The 15,298-nt window shown below is 40.0% G+C and overlaps 2 protein-coding genes across 14 annotated transcripts in view; both read right to left on the minus strand.

The window, feature by feature from the left end:
• Positions 1-844: 844 nt before the first annotated feature.
• On the minus strand, positions 845-7,419 carry ube2j2 (ubiquitin-conjugating enzyme E2, J2 (UBC6 homolog, yeast)). 12 transcript variants are annotated; one of them, XR_008387851.1, is made up of 8 exons: positions 7,152-7,175; positions 5,675-5,805; positions 5,523-5,563; positions 5,320-5,422; positions 4,489-4,627; positions 4,264-4,344; positions 1,865-2,951; positions 845-1,752 (listed from the first exon to the last, which is right to left on the minus strand). XR_008387851.1 is itself a non-coding variant. In XM_053642729.1 (8 exons), the coding sequence occupies exons 3-8, from the start codon at positions 5,803-5,805 to the stop codon at positions 2,676-2,678; spliced, it is 771 nt and encodes a 256-aa protein (XP_053498704.1). In that variant the 5' UTR covers positions 6,971-7,039; positions 7,167-7,198; the 3' UTR covers positions 845-2,675. The 12 variants fall into 12 exon arrangements, 11 of the variants coding, with proteins under 11 accessions (XP_053498704.1, XP_053498700.1, XP_053498702.1 ...); XM_053642729.1 differs by adding an exon at positions 6,971-7,039 and having other exon boundaries at positions 845-2,951; positions 7,167-7,198; XM_053642725.1 differs by lacking the exon at positions 7,152-7,175 and adding an exon at positions 7,397-7,419 and having other exon boundaries at positions 845-2,951.
• A 5,051-nt stretch (positions 7,420-12,470) lies between these two features.
• Positions 12,471-15,298, minus strand: part of acap3a (ArfGAP with coiled-coil, ankyrin repeat and PH domains 3a) — a 62,267-nt gene continuing 59,439 nt past the window's right edge. For both annotated transcript variants that reach the window (XM_053642719.1, XM_053642722.1), the window contains 2 exons: positions 14,284-14,386; positions 12,471-13,273 (listed from right to left, as the gene is read on the minus strand). In XM_053642719.1, the coding sequence (XP_053498694.1) occupies positions 13,267-13,273; positions 14,284-14,386 (110 nt within the window). In that variant the 3' untranslated portion in view covers positions 12,471-13,266. The remainder of the gene's footprint in view (positions 13,274-14,283; positions 14,387-15,298) is intronic.

Consider the following 15,298-nt stretch of genomic DNA (forward strand, 5'->3'; position numbering starts at 1 on the left):
ACTCTTTTAAGGTCTGTATGGTCTGTAACCTCTCTTTTAACCACAGACTAATTTGCATTTTCAGACTTGTGCTGGTATTTGTTTTAGAAATGCAAATTAGAAGGTGATTCCCTCATTTTTTTTTTTCCATGAACATTGAGTGATTCCATCATTTTTTGCTGTACTTGATCTGGAAAAAATTCAGCATTAATTAAAATAATTTAATTTAACTTGCTTGACACATGTTTCACAAAAACAGAATGTTCAGCTATTGAACAAAAACAGTTTAGCATGATATCTGTGATTTGTTTATTTGCTACGAAGTAAAAAAATGCGGTTGAAGATTCTCCAAGTGCGGTGATTCCATCATTTTCGCCAGGGGTCGTATCTGCACGTAGAGATGAATAACATCCCCAAACAAGCCATGCATAAGTAATGGCACCCCTGGGGCAAATGTTGACCATTCTTGCATTGTTGTACTTCATTGTCAGTTTTCAAAATTGTATTAATTTAAAAACTAAAACCTCTTCCTCGCCCAACCCCCTAAAACACTTCAGAGGGGTGGGCAATCTTATCCGGAAAGGGCCGGTGTGGGTGCAGGTTTTCATTCCAACCGAGCAGGAGGCACACCTGATTCCACCTGTTTAATTAGTTTATCTTGGCTTTCAATAGATTCATGTGTGGCTTCTGCTCAGTTGGAATGAAAACCTGCACTCACACCGGACCTTTCCGGATAAGACTGCCCACCCTTTCCGGCGGAAGTTCAGAACATGCTGTAATTAGGTGGTACCAGTAATATCCACACCACCCACTTACGTGTCAGCAAAACAGTTTGGTTCCAGTATCCACAACAACGTCAGAATAATAAACATCAAAATCAAACTTTATTTAAAAATCAGTTGAACAATATTGCACAAGTTACACCATAAAAGCCCAAATTAAAAGTTTCTTTGTGCGTTATAGTGTGTGTGTGTGTGTGTGGGGGGGGGGGGGGGGGGGGTAATTTCCCCAAAAGACAAACAATAGAACAAACTATAGTGTTGGTTGGTTCTTGTAAACAAAAACTTAGCGACGAAACCAGAAAGCCGTCATGAGTTACACAGACGACCGGGTCAAACAGAATTGCGTACCGTAACACGGTACAACCTGGGGGTGTGTTTCCTGAACAATTCGTAACACTATGAACATCATTCGCTTCATCTTTAATTAACAGCTGCTGTTCTAAAGCCTTCTTGCAGGTTTGTAATTGATAAAGTGTTTCTGAAGTCCATTTCGGTCCTATCATAAAGGGTTCAGTTTGGTACAGGGGAAATTATTAGTCGTATTAATCAGTGATTTATATCATATTATACTATACCGGTGTCTGTAAGACATGAGATTTCACCATTTCCCGTTCTTCCTTTACATACACAGAAATGGATTGTTGTTGTTAGCATATTTATAGACACACAACTGATTTGTCCTTGGATCCAGTACAGGATTTGCTTTTTCTGGTATAACAATGAGGACACATTCTCAAATCTGGCTTATCAGAACCGGCGTCGCTTCATTTTCTATAACAGAAGCTCTGACAATAGTGCAGCTGTAAATCTGCCAAAAAATGTATATTAATGATATGAATAAGCTCTAATATGGTATTGTTTCTATAGTAACCTACACAGGGACTTGTACTGTGGACACTTCACATGTATAATCGCCGATACGGTATCATCGCTTTGTACGAGTCTTCAGGAAAGAGGGCTTTGCTCTTTTTTCCGGTTTCTCGGTAGCTGACTTGAAGAGACAAAGGGGGGAAAAAAAAAGAGAAGCTAGTGAGGAAAGGAGCTTTTTGTTTGTAGCTACTAGAACGTAAGTGATGATCAGGAACAAACTTTGAATCACTTACTGGACACCGATCTCGTTGCAGATGTAAGGAAGGAGTCAACAGGCATCGGCAGCTTATACCTCAAATATAACGAATCTTTTTTTTATTCTCCTTTTCAGAAAAAAGACACCCCAGTTTGTTGCTTGAATGCAAGGCTTAGATGGCAAACTATCCTAGGCTGCTCTGAATATAACGCAAGTTTTGTTCCTACCTGAAGTATATGTTGTACGGTTATATAGCAGCACCATCATATGTGCGCACAAGTTCATATTTCACATTAAACTATCTGAATCAGCCTCTACTTCATACCGTTCTGTGTATTATTTATTTTTGTATGACCAGCGGTGATGGTGCTGCTGTACCTGGTTTGACAAACGTACAAAATAATCTGCTTGTTAACAGAAAATAAACCAAAGAAGAAAAAAAATGAAAATCCTTATTTTTTTTTTTTCATCCTTATTTTGAAGTATTTCTTCAGAAAATGTTGAGCTATCGTGTCTCAGTGAAATAGAAACAGGAGGATAATTAAAAAGAAAAAGGCACAGGACAATGACAAACAGCAAGACGATTTCACACAAAAGTTCTGGAAAGTGCTATGTGGACATGAATCTGAAAAGAATTCCTGATATAACGCGGGGCCGAATACAGACCGAAGTCGTACCTATAAATATCCTCCACACCTCGACTGTTTCTATAGCTGTAATAAGGGCGTCGCGTCGTCGTTTCTGGGACACTAACTAACTCACCGCTAGCTCTGTTTGGTTTCGAGTTGGACAAAAGAAAGAGGACAAGTCCTTGTTCGTTTTGGTATAAGAGCAGGTCCTCTCCGTGTTTATTCCTGGGCGATGCTCCGCAGCACATACTTGACCGTGTAGGCGAACGCGGCAAAGCCGACGATGACGAACAGGTTCGCGACCGCTCCTCCTAGGCGTCCGTGGTTGCGGTTGACCTGCCGGAGGTCAGGGGGTGGGGCCATCCCAGCAGGCGCGTGTCCGTTCTGGGCCGGGCGTCCGTTCTGGGCCCCGGCGTTGGGCACGACGTCGGGCAGAGGCAGGGCCTGAGAGCGGGAACTCAGCTTTTCTTGCAGTTGTTGCTTCTGCTTGATCTCCTGTCAGGGAGGAGCAGAGGACTACAATTACCATCGTTAAAAGGAATGAAACGCTTAGGGATGTGCAGATGTAGGAAAACAAATCAAGTCAGCGGCAGGTTCGACGTGACGGTGACGTGGCCCGACCTGAATTTGATCCTTATACCACGGCCCGTTTCCAAAGCTAACAAGTGTTTTTATTTCTTAAAGAATGCCATGCTGTACACTTTATCCATTTATAGTTACGTTTAAGGTTATGGAACATTATCGTTCACGTGATGGCAAGTACAAACGGTCGTTCTGTCTCCAAACTCTCTTAATTACCGCAAACAATTTTTCTATTAGAAATTTGTAAACGGAGCGTCAGCTGTGAGGTTGTTACTATAGAAACGAGCACATTCGTTCGAATTATACGCTACCGGTCAAAAGTTTGTGGACACTCGACTGAAACGTTTCTCATGCTCTTAAAAAGCTTTTGATCTGAAGGTGTATGATTAAACGTTTGAAATGGGTGTTGTAGACAAAAATATAATCGTGCGAACACATTATTTATTTATTTACCAAAAAATATTTTATTTAAACGGACGACTCGGAGAGAAATATTCCGAAAAGCAGCCGTTAAGAGTCCAGCGTCGGTGTGAACTCCTTTAATACCTCAAGAAATCGGTTGAAAAAATGCCAAGAATACATTTCTGGAAATTCTAGACGAAAAGGGTGTCTACTTCGAAGATGATAAAATAAATAAATAAAAATAATTTAGTATTTATTTAATTTTTAATCGGAACATAATTCCCATAGTTCCATTTGTGTTACTCCAGAGTTTTGATGACTTTATTATCATTATAAAATGTGGAGAATAAATAATAAATAATGAGTGTGTCTAAACTTTTGACCGGTAGTGTAGCGGCCGACACAACGTGGAAGCTGATGTTATAGAAAGTGAATCCTCTCCTGACCGATTAGAGTCGAGACTTCAACCAGAGCACTTGTGGTATAAATATCGTTGTTTGTTCGAAGAACAACGATTTCATTCTTCAATCTAAGGGCCGTGCAATTTATAGCTTTGGTATAGTTTGGCTTCCCAAAGAACTGGGACGTCGACTCCACCCCTAATGGTGTCGATCTGCGCCGTAAAATCAATCAGGCAGGAAATAACTTGCACTAACAGCTTCATAATTCACTCCTACGTCATCAGGCAGATTTAAGCGTGACTATAAGACTATGCACTGCTATACTAAGAGCTGGCGTGGTTGATCTGTTGATCTGTGTGGCAGGACGCAGTGAGTTACCTGACCTTTTAAGCACGCCTGGTAGCCTACGATGCGGTACTTACTTCGACGACATCCGGGAACAGCTCGCAGAACACTTCGTCCTTAATGTTAAAAGCGAGGCTCTGTGAGGCGAGCTGTCTCTTCTGTGGACGACAAAGTTGATGTGAGAAAATAAAAATTTTTTTAAAAAAACACGACATTTTGCTGACACTAAACGAGACATTCGAATGCGTTAATATGGATACGAACTGAATTCGTACGAATCGTTCGTAGTAAAACACACTCACGGTAGAATCGGACGTTTCTATGCTGCCCAGAGTGGGACCTTTCTCCAACATGAAGCTCAGGAGGCCAGTGAGGATGGTGGACACCGACCACGCCGGGTTCCACGTGTCCGGGTGAAAATCCGTGATGGAGAGACACAATCTTTAAAAAAGGAAAGGTCGAAAGCGGTAATCGACGTTAGACAGCTGGTACATTTGCAGAAAGTTCCCATCAAAAATGACATTTTCACTCAAAATTTCCATTTACTCCCCCCCCCCCCAAAAAAAAAAAATCAGCCAATCAAACAGAGCTTATAGTGTTTGTAGAGAATAATAGGCGGAGCTAACCGCACATCATCAGCACATCTGCTTGGTTATGGCATGATACAGTCATTCATAAAACATGGAAGGACTTACGTTTATAAATGTTGATCCTACTTATTATTATTCTGAGCTGTGTTTAATAATGACTGGGACTCATTTTTTTAAGCACACATTTATTTTAGAGTAATTTAAAACTTGTTGAATACTGAGACTGATCCGAAAATTCATTTCATTTCCTTTTTTTTTTTTTTTTTTTAAACCATTTAACATTTATATGACTTCACTTCCAGCTGGCAGGAAGAGTGAGCATGGTGTGGGAATATATGATTTTATATATTACTTTACTGCTCTTTCGAACAATAACAGCGTACGGTGCTGAAAGTGCATCTGCAAGTGCAGGAAAAAAAGAAAAAGATATAAAAAAAAAGAAGAAGAATAAGAAAGCAAACCTCAGATATGAAAACATATTTACACTTGGGATAAGTGAAAAATTGTGCATGTATTAATTGTATATTAAATGTACAGGCATACCTTGTGTTGCATTTAAACCTGCCGTTGGGTGTGATCATGTATATGCTCGGTGGTTTGAACGGGAACTCTCTAGGGAATACGAGCTTCCCGTGATAATAACCGCCTGCGATTAGACACAAAAATATAGCGTTAAAGCAGATCACACACACACACACACGTTAATTTCACAATTAAAGGGGGGGGGGATAATTTAAAAATAGGACCTTCATAGGGCGTTTTCTCAGGACCCCAGACAACATAGCGCCTGAAATGACAGCAGCGATGGTTTAATCACATCGCACCAAATCACAAATATAAGTCAGTCAATAAAAACTCAGGATCGTGCAGTTATGAAAACATTATTAAAGTGCTTTACCATTCCAGTATGTTCGAAGGGAGCGGTTCTGCACATATGTATGGGACAGGATCTTTCTTTATTCGCAGGTAATCCTGTCTTAATCTCTGTGTCGCTGTCGCAGGGGCTCTCTTTTTAATATTGCTGCTCATCTAAAACAAAACAGAAAAAAATACAAATAAAACAAACACACACACATACATACATACATGAGAACACACATTGTTCAAAGCTAGATTTGAAAGAAAACCCCACCCCGACTGTTAATCTTTATAATCAACGTGTGATCTTCGATTACGTTCTGAGTTGACGGTCACTCTAACCCTGACCCTTTACAGTTTGCTGAAGAGGTTCCTAACGTTACACACACTGCAGTCTGGCTACTCGCTGGTAGTAGCGCAGTGGGATTTACGCTCTCGCCGATGCAGCGGCGCTTTAGTCCATCCAGCTCCCTCACCTCCTCATCACAGCTTTTACACCCGTCTTCCAAAGCGTCGACGTTCGTACTGACACCGCCATCGCATACAGTCGCGTTCCATTCGAGACTTCCAGTCAAGCGTTCACACAAACGTCTCCACTACTTCAAAGTCCCGTTTCTCACGAATATAACGTTAGGCGCCGCTGGAAAACTCTCGTTCTTACTGGGGGTTTTTTCAGCCACTATGTGACCGTTATCCCTTACGTTTGAGATGAGAGAACTGAATTTTTTCTTCTTTTTCTATTGTAACTAGACTGGCGATAATAATGCTACCCCGTGACGTCACCGCGGGACATCTGCTAGCTTTTCTCACAGGAATAATGAAAATACACAAACGAATTAACAACAAACTAATCACTACACACATCAGAAATATTTCTATAGAAACATAGTTAATGTTTTTCAGGGTGGAGTTATGCTTTAAAGAAACATTTTTCGTCTTTCTCTCTCTCACACACACACAACACACACACACAGTCTCTTAGTGCAATACTTACATTAGTTTATTTAACTTTGTTAAGATAAGTTGCTAGTCTACACAGCTAAATTAATGAATATAGAAGACTAGTAATAAATGCTCTACTGCATTAAACGTGACATAAACTGACTAAAATAAATAAACACGAAGCATTTCATATCACCAAAGGGAATAAATCCGGTGTGTTTGAAGACACGCACTAGGAGACACGCACTAGGAGACACACACCGAGCATATGCTAACAGCGTCTTACCTCTTTCACACCGGCTAAAAAAACCCTATGTGTTTTTAAAAAACAGTCCAATTTGACTTCCGAACGAAAACACAACCGGAAAATGTCAAAGGAAAGAAATATACTTGCTTTAAAAATAAAAACAAATGCTTTGAGCTAGCCGGAATTGTCATCTGTGCCCCTTTCGAATATGTCCCCCTGCAAAACACGGAAGTGGAATGAAAATAAAAGTTCCGCCGCGGTGTGAAATTAAAAGCACGACAGGAACGGAAACGAAGGATGTGGACGCATGAGTGGCACAAAGAGACACCTCATTCATTCATACATTCATCTATCGCCAGTAAGTGATTTATCCTGTCCAGTCCAGTCTATTCCAGGAACATACCTTGTGTGATGTGGGAATTCACCGATCAACCATGACTTTAACACTGGAATAAAGTTGGTGTGACGTTGGACGTTCGATATTCGCGGAAATTAAGGGACCGTCTCTAAAGTTACATACGACATTGTTAAACACGTTTCTAACTTCATTAGCATTCGAAGTGAATGACTTACCGTCATATAACCAACTGGAAAGTGTTCATCTAGGTGTCAGGTATGAGAAACACCTTTTAGATTTTTGATATCTAACCCTACAATGCATGAACCAAAAAAAGTTGGTCGTTCGATATTCGCGGAAATTAAGGGACCGCCTCTAAAGTTATATACGACGTTGTTAAACACGATTCTAACTTCAATAGCATTTGTAAGGAATGACTTACAGTCATACAACCAACTGTAAAGTGTTCATCTAGGTGTCAGGTATGAGAAACACCTTTGAGATTTTTGATATTTATCAAGGTAAGCTATTAAATCATATGTAAATTAGACATGAATTTCACTGCAGAATGGGCTCATACACAAAATATACCATACAATACCATACACATTAAAGCTCAATAGCATTTGAAGGGAAACTGGAAAGTGTTCATCTAGGTGGCAGGTATGAGAAACACCTTTTACATTTTTGATATTTAACCCTACAATGCATGAACCAAAAAAAAAAACCAAAAAAAAACCGTTGGACGTTCGATATTCGCGGAAATTAAGGGACCGTCTCTAAAGTTACATACAACATTGTTAAACACGATTCTAACTTCTAACTAAATATGTTCATCTAGGTGTCAGCTATAATGTACACCTCTTAGATTTTTTTTAAAAAATATCAAAATAAACTATTAAACCATATATAAATAATGTCATGTATTTTATTACTGCATGGGCTCATACACAAAATATACCATTATTTAAATTTTCATCACAGAAAAACCACACATGTTGTAACATCATACTAAGTAGTAAACATATGGTAATGCTATTTACAGTACGTACCATGTGCCAACAGAGCTAACATATAACTGCATGGTTTCAGTATTCAAGAGGGGACATTACTGCTCATTATGTGCTGCCTCAAAATCCCCAGGTGGTGGTGCAAAAACATTTTGGGTGGGTAATGCAATTACCCAAGCAATGGTTATAACATTTTTATGGGCACACCATTTTGTTTACAAGTGTGTGTTGTGTGTGTAAGAGAGTGAGTGAATGAAAGAGAGAGAGTGAGAGAGAAACTAATTGATTACTGAGCAATTTGATAAGATTACTATGATCATTTTTCAGATTGATTGTCACTGCTGCAAGAGGTGGTTTCATGTGGCATGCCTTTCTATGTCAGAGAAGCAGTTCAAAAGGGCTCAAAAAGTTGACGGCAAGTGCTGCCTATGTAAATAATTTTGAATTCCTTTGGCTCCCATCCACAATCTAAACATGTACGTAAATAAATTAAAAGAAAACCAATAAGAATGTTTTAAATATTAAAACATTTGTGGATCATCATTTCTTTTAATTATTTAATTAATAGGACGGGTCATTTGAACTCCTTTATGTATTCGTGAAGGTTTTTTTGGTTCATGCATTGTAGGGTTTAATATCAAAAATCTAAAAGGTGTTTCTCATACCTGACACCTAGATGAACACTTTCCAGTTGGTTGTGTGACTGTACATCATTCCCTTTAAATGCTATTGAGCTTTAAATAATGGTATATTTTGTGTATGAGCCCATGCAGTAATCAAATACATGACAATATTTATATATGATTTAATAGTTTACTTTGATAAATATCAGAAATCTAAAAGGTGTTCATCATACCTGACACCTAGATGAACATTTTACAGTTGGTTATATGACTGTAAGTCATTCCCTTCAAATGCTATTGAAGTTGGAAACGTGTTTAAAAATGTTGTATGTGACTTTAGAGACGGTCCCTTAATTTCCGCATTTCCGCGAATATTGAACGTCCAGCGTCAAACCAACTTTATTCCAGTGACTTTAAAACCACCTGCCTAATATTGCATAGGTATGTAAAAGACAATCAGACCCGGCCACCTTCTTCCATTGCTCCATGGTCCAGTTCTGACGGAGGTGGACGGGGATCAGCACAGGTGCTCTGACTTGTTTGCGGCGACGCAGCCCCGTATGCAGTGATGCAATGAGCCTTGGGCGACCATGACCCTGTCGCCAGTTCACCCGTAGTCCTTCCTTGGACCACTTTTGGTAGGCACTAACAACTGCGTACGAGGACCAGCCCACAAGACCTGTCGTTTTGGAGATGCTCTGACCCGGTCATCTAGTCATCACAATTTGGCCCTCGTCAAAGTCGCTCAGATCCTCACACTTGCCCATTTTTCTTGATTCCAACACATCAACTTCTAGAACTGGCTGTTCACTCGCTACCTAATACAGTATATCCCACCCCTTGATAGGTGCCATTGTAACGAGATAAACAATGTTATGGCTGATCACAGGGCACCACACACACCTTCACACATATTCACACTGAGGTTCAGTGTGCAAAAATAAATCTTACCACCCCAATCACCTCTTTTCAAACATTATTTTGGTACTTTTCATATATTAATAAACCACCTTTGTGTCTGCGTGATATTTCCAAGAACTGTTTCGAAGGTGAGGCAACGCACCCAACATGGCTCGTGACAGACATCCATTCACATCTCGAACTCTATTACTATGTAATTTAGAGATCTATGGACGTCTGTGGAAGTAAGAAGTCTACACAAGTCATAATATTCGCCTAGCTCATGAGAAATCAAAATCGATCGGGTGGTGTTGTGGTGAAGTGGGTAGTGTCGACGACGTCTCACCACTCCAGGGTCCTTGAGTTCGATCTTGAGATCTGGCTGGAGTTTTTACGTGTATGGTACGTTCTCCCCATATCCATGTGGGTTTCCTCAAGGTTCTCCAGTTTTGTATAAGTAACAAGCTGGAGTTTATTGTTCATGATGCTTGGATGAATCATGCATGTTATGATGTTATAACCTACACTCTTAGGGGAAATATGCTATGGAGAACCCTAAAACACAGTATCTCCCTACCATAAAAGGAGTCCAGGTTCCTTTTAGGTGGTGAAGAACTAAATCATCCAATGATCCTTTAAAGAAGCCTTACAGAAGCTTTTTTTTCTCCTCTAAGTGCACCAATGGTACTTTTCCAATAATATCGTTTCAAGGAAGAACTGACTCACGTCTCTACTGGTTTAAAAGTTACAGTTGCAATCATAAGTTTACACACCCCTCGCAGAATCTGTGAAATGTTAATAATTTAAAAAAAACCCTTGATTCTTAATACTGTGTGTCGTTACCTGGAGGATCGACGACTGTGTTTATGTTTTGTGAGAGTTGTTCATGAGTCTCTTGTTCGTCCTGAGCAGTTAAACTGCCCACTGTTCTTCAGAAAAATCCTCCAGGTCCTGCACATTCTTCGCTTTTCCAGCATCTTCTGCATATTTGAGCCCTTTCCTTTTAACGGTCTCTATATGATGCTGAGATCCGTCTTCTCACACTGAGGACAACTGAGGGACTCGTACACGACTATTACATAAGGTGCACACATTCGCTGATGCTCGAGAAGACAACACGATGCATTAAGAGCCAGGGGGTGTAAACTTTTGAACAGGACGATTGGTGTAAATCGTCGATGTGGTAGGCTAACCACCAGACCACAACTGTACGTAACCTGACATGGAATGTATTTTTACCATCCAAAAACCCAAACATATTTTCAGAGATAACAATAACGTGCGAAACAAACGAATGCACACGTTTTTAACGCTTTCAGCTGTTAATTCGCTCAGATTTAGTTTCTTACTGTTTTTTCCACCAATAGTTGCTTTTCCCCCTTGTTTAAATTTCAGCTCAAACAAACAATCTCCAGTTTCATTTCTACTGAACATTTCTACTGGACATTTCTACTGGACATTCCTACTGGACATTTCTACTGGACATTCCTACTGGACGTTTCTACTGAACATTTCTACTGAACATTTCTACGTAACATTTCTACTGGACGTTTCTACTTAACATTTCTGCTGGACGTTTCTACTTAACATTTCTACGTAACATTTCTACTGGACGTTTCTACTGAACATTTCTACTGGACGTTTCTACTGGACATTTCTACGTAACATTTCTACTGGACATTTCTACGTAACATTTCTACTGGACGTTTCTACTGGACATTTCTACGTAACATTTCTACTGGACGTTTCTACTGAACATTTCTGCTGGACGTTTCTACTGAACGTTTCTACTGGACGTTTCTACTGGACGTTTCTACTGGACGTTTCTACTGGACATTTCTACGTAACATTTCTACTGGACGTTTCTACTGAACATTTCTACTGGACGTTTCTACTGAACATTTCTACTGAACAGTTCTACTGAACATTTCTGCTGAACGTTTCTACTGAACATTTCTACTGGACGTTTCTACTGGACATTTCTACGTAACATTTCTACTGGACGTTTCTACTGAACATTTCTACGTAATATTTCTACTGGACGTTTCTACTGGACATTTCTATGTAACATTTCTACTGGACGTTTCTACTGAACATTTCTGCTGGACGTTTCTACTGGACATTTCTACTGGACATTTCTACTGGACATTTCTACTGGACGTTTCTACTGAACATTTCTGCTGGACGTTTCTACTGAACATTTCTACTGGACGTTTCTACTGAACATTTCTACTGGACGTTTCTACTGGACATTTCTACGTAACATTTCTACTGGACGTTTCTACTGAACATTTCTACTGGACATTTCTACTGGACATGTCTGCTGAACATTTCTTTTTTTTTCCTTCTCCTTTTTCCCAAATATTTCATTGAGAAGAAAAAACAAACCGAGTAACACACAGCAGCAATCAATAGTTGCTTTTCAGTCATCCTCTCCAACCTTCTCACATCGATCACATATTATTTTCCTGGTAGTCTTCGAAATAAGTTGAGTTGCTCCACACCCAAAACGCCATGGTATCAACGATTCTTGGTTCTAGACCAGCAATTTGATTGCTGAAATCCATTTGGGACCAGAATCAGGACCAGCACCCTGTCAGTGGAAAAGAGTTAAGCGTGTTTTCCATTGTAGTACACCTGAAAAGTTCCTCTCTCACTACAATGCCAAGCAAGCAGACTATTTTACTAATCGATGTGATTTCGCCTTGAGACTCCTGGCATATAAACACTTACGTTGAGACGCCATATCGATGCCAAACGTCGAAAACAGACCCAGAGAGGTTTATTTCAGTTTTATTTATTTTTTTTTCCGTTACAAAATACCACAATTCTCATGATATATTAGCATTTTGCATCTAAAAAGTACTGTACATGTACAACATCTGCTATTGGGTTTGCGATGCTTTACGGTAACTGTACAGAATAAAGAGCAGGACGGATGTAGGACTACACCGGCATAGTCATGGCTGAACGTCACACTTCACACCCAACACATCTGGAAAGGCGCTTAAGACGAACCACAGTAATTGCAGTCCCAAATACACGATACTGTGAAACGGTTCTTTTGAATAAACAACAACAGAAAAAACCACAATAGACATTATCAGCAAGTGAAGATAATAAATGCATTGAGACAAGAGCAAAGACTGAGATTTCTTCTTCTTTCGTTTTTTTCTGTACATACCTTCAGCCATGAACTACTGAATAATGTAGTATTATCCTGTATACTAACTGTAGTGATGCGAGCTTTAATATTTACTATTCTTTGAAAGTCTAAACAGTATTAATATACAAAAAAATAAAAAATGATGTAGGTAAAGTTAAAAAAGAAAATGGAGGATAAGTCCAGCTGATCCCCATAAAGTCATTAAAGCTTACAAAACAGCATTTCTGTAAAGAACCCTCTCCACCGTTCAAATGAACGTGTTTGTAATCGATTCTAGATTACCGCTCCATTCTGATCGCTCGGCGTCTGCGAACTCTATTGTTTGCTAACTCGGTGTCAATAACCTGGCTTTAGAACTCGGCGCCGTTTCCGTGCGGAATATGACGAGGTCCGCGGGAAAACCTCCATCAGACTCTGGATGAAAAGAAAAGGAACAAAAGACTGAAATCAGTTCGGTTCGCAGCAAGGTGTACTGCTTACAGTCAGGTCCGTAAGTATTTGGACAGCGACGCGGCGTTCGTCGTTTCGCCTCTGTACACCAGCACGACGGATTTGAAACGAAGCAATCGAGACGTGACCGAAGTGTAGACGTTCAGCTTTAATTGGAGGGGTTTAACAAAACATATTGCAGAGTCCCTCCATTTTCACAGACTCAAAAGTAATTGGACAGCTGACCGATGAGCAGTTTCATGGCCCGGCCAAGTGTGGCTTGTTTACTCGTTATTTCCTGACAAATTAAGGAGATGAAAGGTCTGGAGTTGATTCCAAGCGTTGAATTTGCATTCGGTAGCTGTGTTCGTGGGAACTCTTAATATGCGGTCCAAAGAGGTGGCGATGCAAGTGAAGGAGGCCATGGTTATGGCATGGGCATGTATGGCTACCGATGGAACTGGGTCACTGGTGATTATTGACGATGTGACTGCTGATAGAAGTAGCAGGATGAATTGTGAAGCGTATAGAGCTGTACTTTCTGCCCAGATTCAGTCAAATGCTGCAAAAGCGATGGACCGCGCTTCACAGACGGATAATGACCCAAAACATACCACGAAAGCAACGCAAGAGCTTCCAAAGGCAAAGAAAATGAAATGTTCTCAAACGGCCGCGTCAGTCACCTGACCTCGACCCCGACCGAGCGTGCTTTTCAATTAACGAAGACAGATACACATCTCGATTGCTTCATTTCAAATCCGTTTTTCCTGGTATACAGAGGCAAAATTCAGAAACTTGTGTGGCTGTCCGAAAACGTATGGACCCGACTGTATGTCTCAGCAAATCAGTCATTTAAAACTACAGTGACCCTGACAAGGAGTCCAGCCCCAACGCAAACCTGTATCGTAGGCTACAGTACACGAATTTTGAATGCACCCTTGAACAGTGGCCTTGGTCAAAAACAACACCAGAGGGCAGGGCATCATGGGAGTTACCTGAAGGAGTGGCGGAAGTGAATGCTCCTGCGCTTTAGCTTCTCAGGGTTGTGAGATGCCATGTGGGAAAACTCGCGGAAGATGTCCAGATACGTGGTGTCGCCTAGAGGAGGGAAAGACATGCGTGTGTTTAAGACACACTCAGGAAATCTGTTTAAATAATGATGCGATGGAGAATGACAATATTTCTAAAAATATAAATGGTAAACACTTCCTGTACTGACATAATACTGTATTATCCTGAAAATAGTATTTAAATCTTTTTTTTTGTAGTCACACATGATGTAAGTAAGGAAGTAAACACTTGGGGACCTGCTGTTTTAGGAAAATAATCAATGAAGTGATAGCGTATAAACAGCCGTGAAACAGGTTAGTTCCCGTTATCACTTAAGTTAAAGCAGCTATAAGCAGTCATTCCTTCACCAGATGCTTCTTTCTCTCTCTCTCTCGAAGTTAATTAGACGGGAAAAAATGCAGCTTGCTATGTTACTGAGAAACAGCTAAGCTGAAAACTTCCTGGTTGTTACAAAGCGCTGACACTGGAGGCTCCACCCACAAACGTTAATCATCAGTTAAACATCTGCTTACGGAAAACGTCACGTCAACGCCTTTTTCTCTTCTTTGTCAAATAATAACACATCTTGTTATCTGTTTATGATTAGATTTAAATCATGTAGAGCGTCCGCCGTACAAGCCCCCGTTACTATAGTAACGATAACGTGCCAGGACGAGCGCATTCATATAAACTTGCGATTCGAAATACAGCCGGAAATCCTGTAAGATTAAATCGACGCTTCTCAACCAATCAGAATAATAATTAAATTTTTTTTTTAAAAAATCCAACAACGCCGTGGTATAAATAAATCTTATGAATGAAAAGCAGAATGTCTTTTCCTTTGTGATGTTAATATAATTCTTGTTTTTTCCTAATATTTATTTATTTATTTAGCTTTTATTATATTTTGTTCGAAATTTGAATCGAAATATTCAACTGTTGCTTTTCGTGAGCAGTTTC

This window comes from Ictalurus furcatus, chromosome 15 (genome assembly GCF_023375685.1).
Source record: "Ictalurus furcatus strain D&B chromosome 15, Billie_1.0, whole genome shotgun sequence".
Classification (NCBI taxonomy): domain Eukaryota; kingdom Metazoa; phylum Chordata; class Actinopteri; order Siluriformes; family Ictaluridae; genus Ictalurus; species Ictalurus furcatus.

Bases quoted from the DNA above. Each gene is read 5' to 3' on its own strand.
- ube2j2 (XM_053642723.1), bottom strand. The intron at 5,423-5,522 runs GTCCTATTTTTA...GTCTAATCGCAG, and splicing joins TGAGAAAACGCCCTATGAAG to GCGGTTATTATCACGGGAAG. The intron at 4,345-4,488 runs GTGAGTGTGTTT...TGTCGTCCACAG, and splicing joins TAGAAACGTCCGATTCTACC to AAGAGACAGCTCGCCTCACA.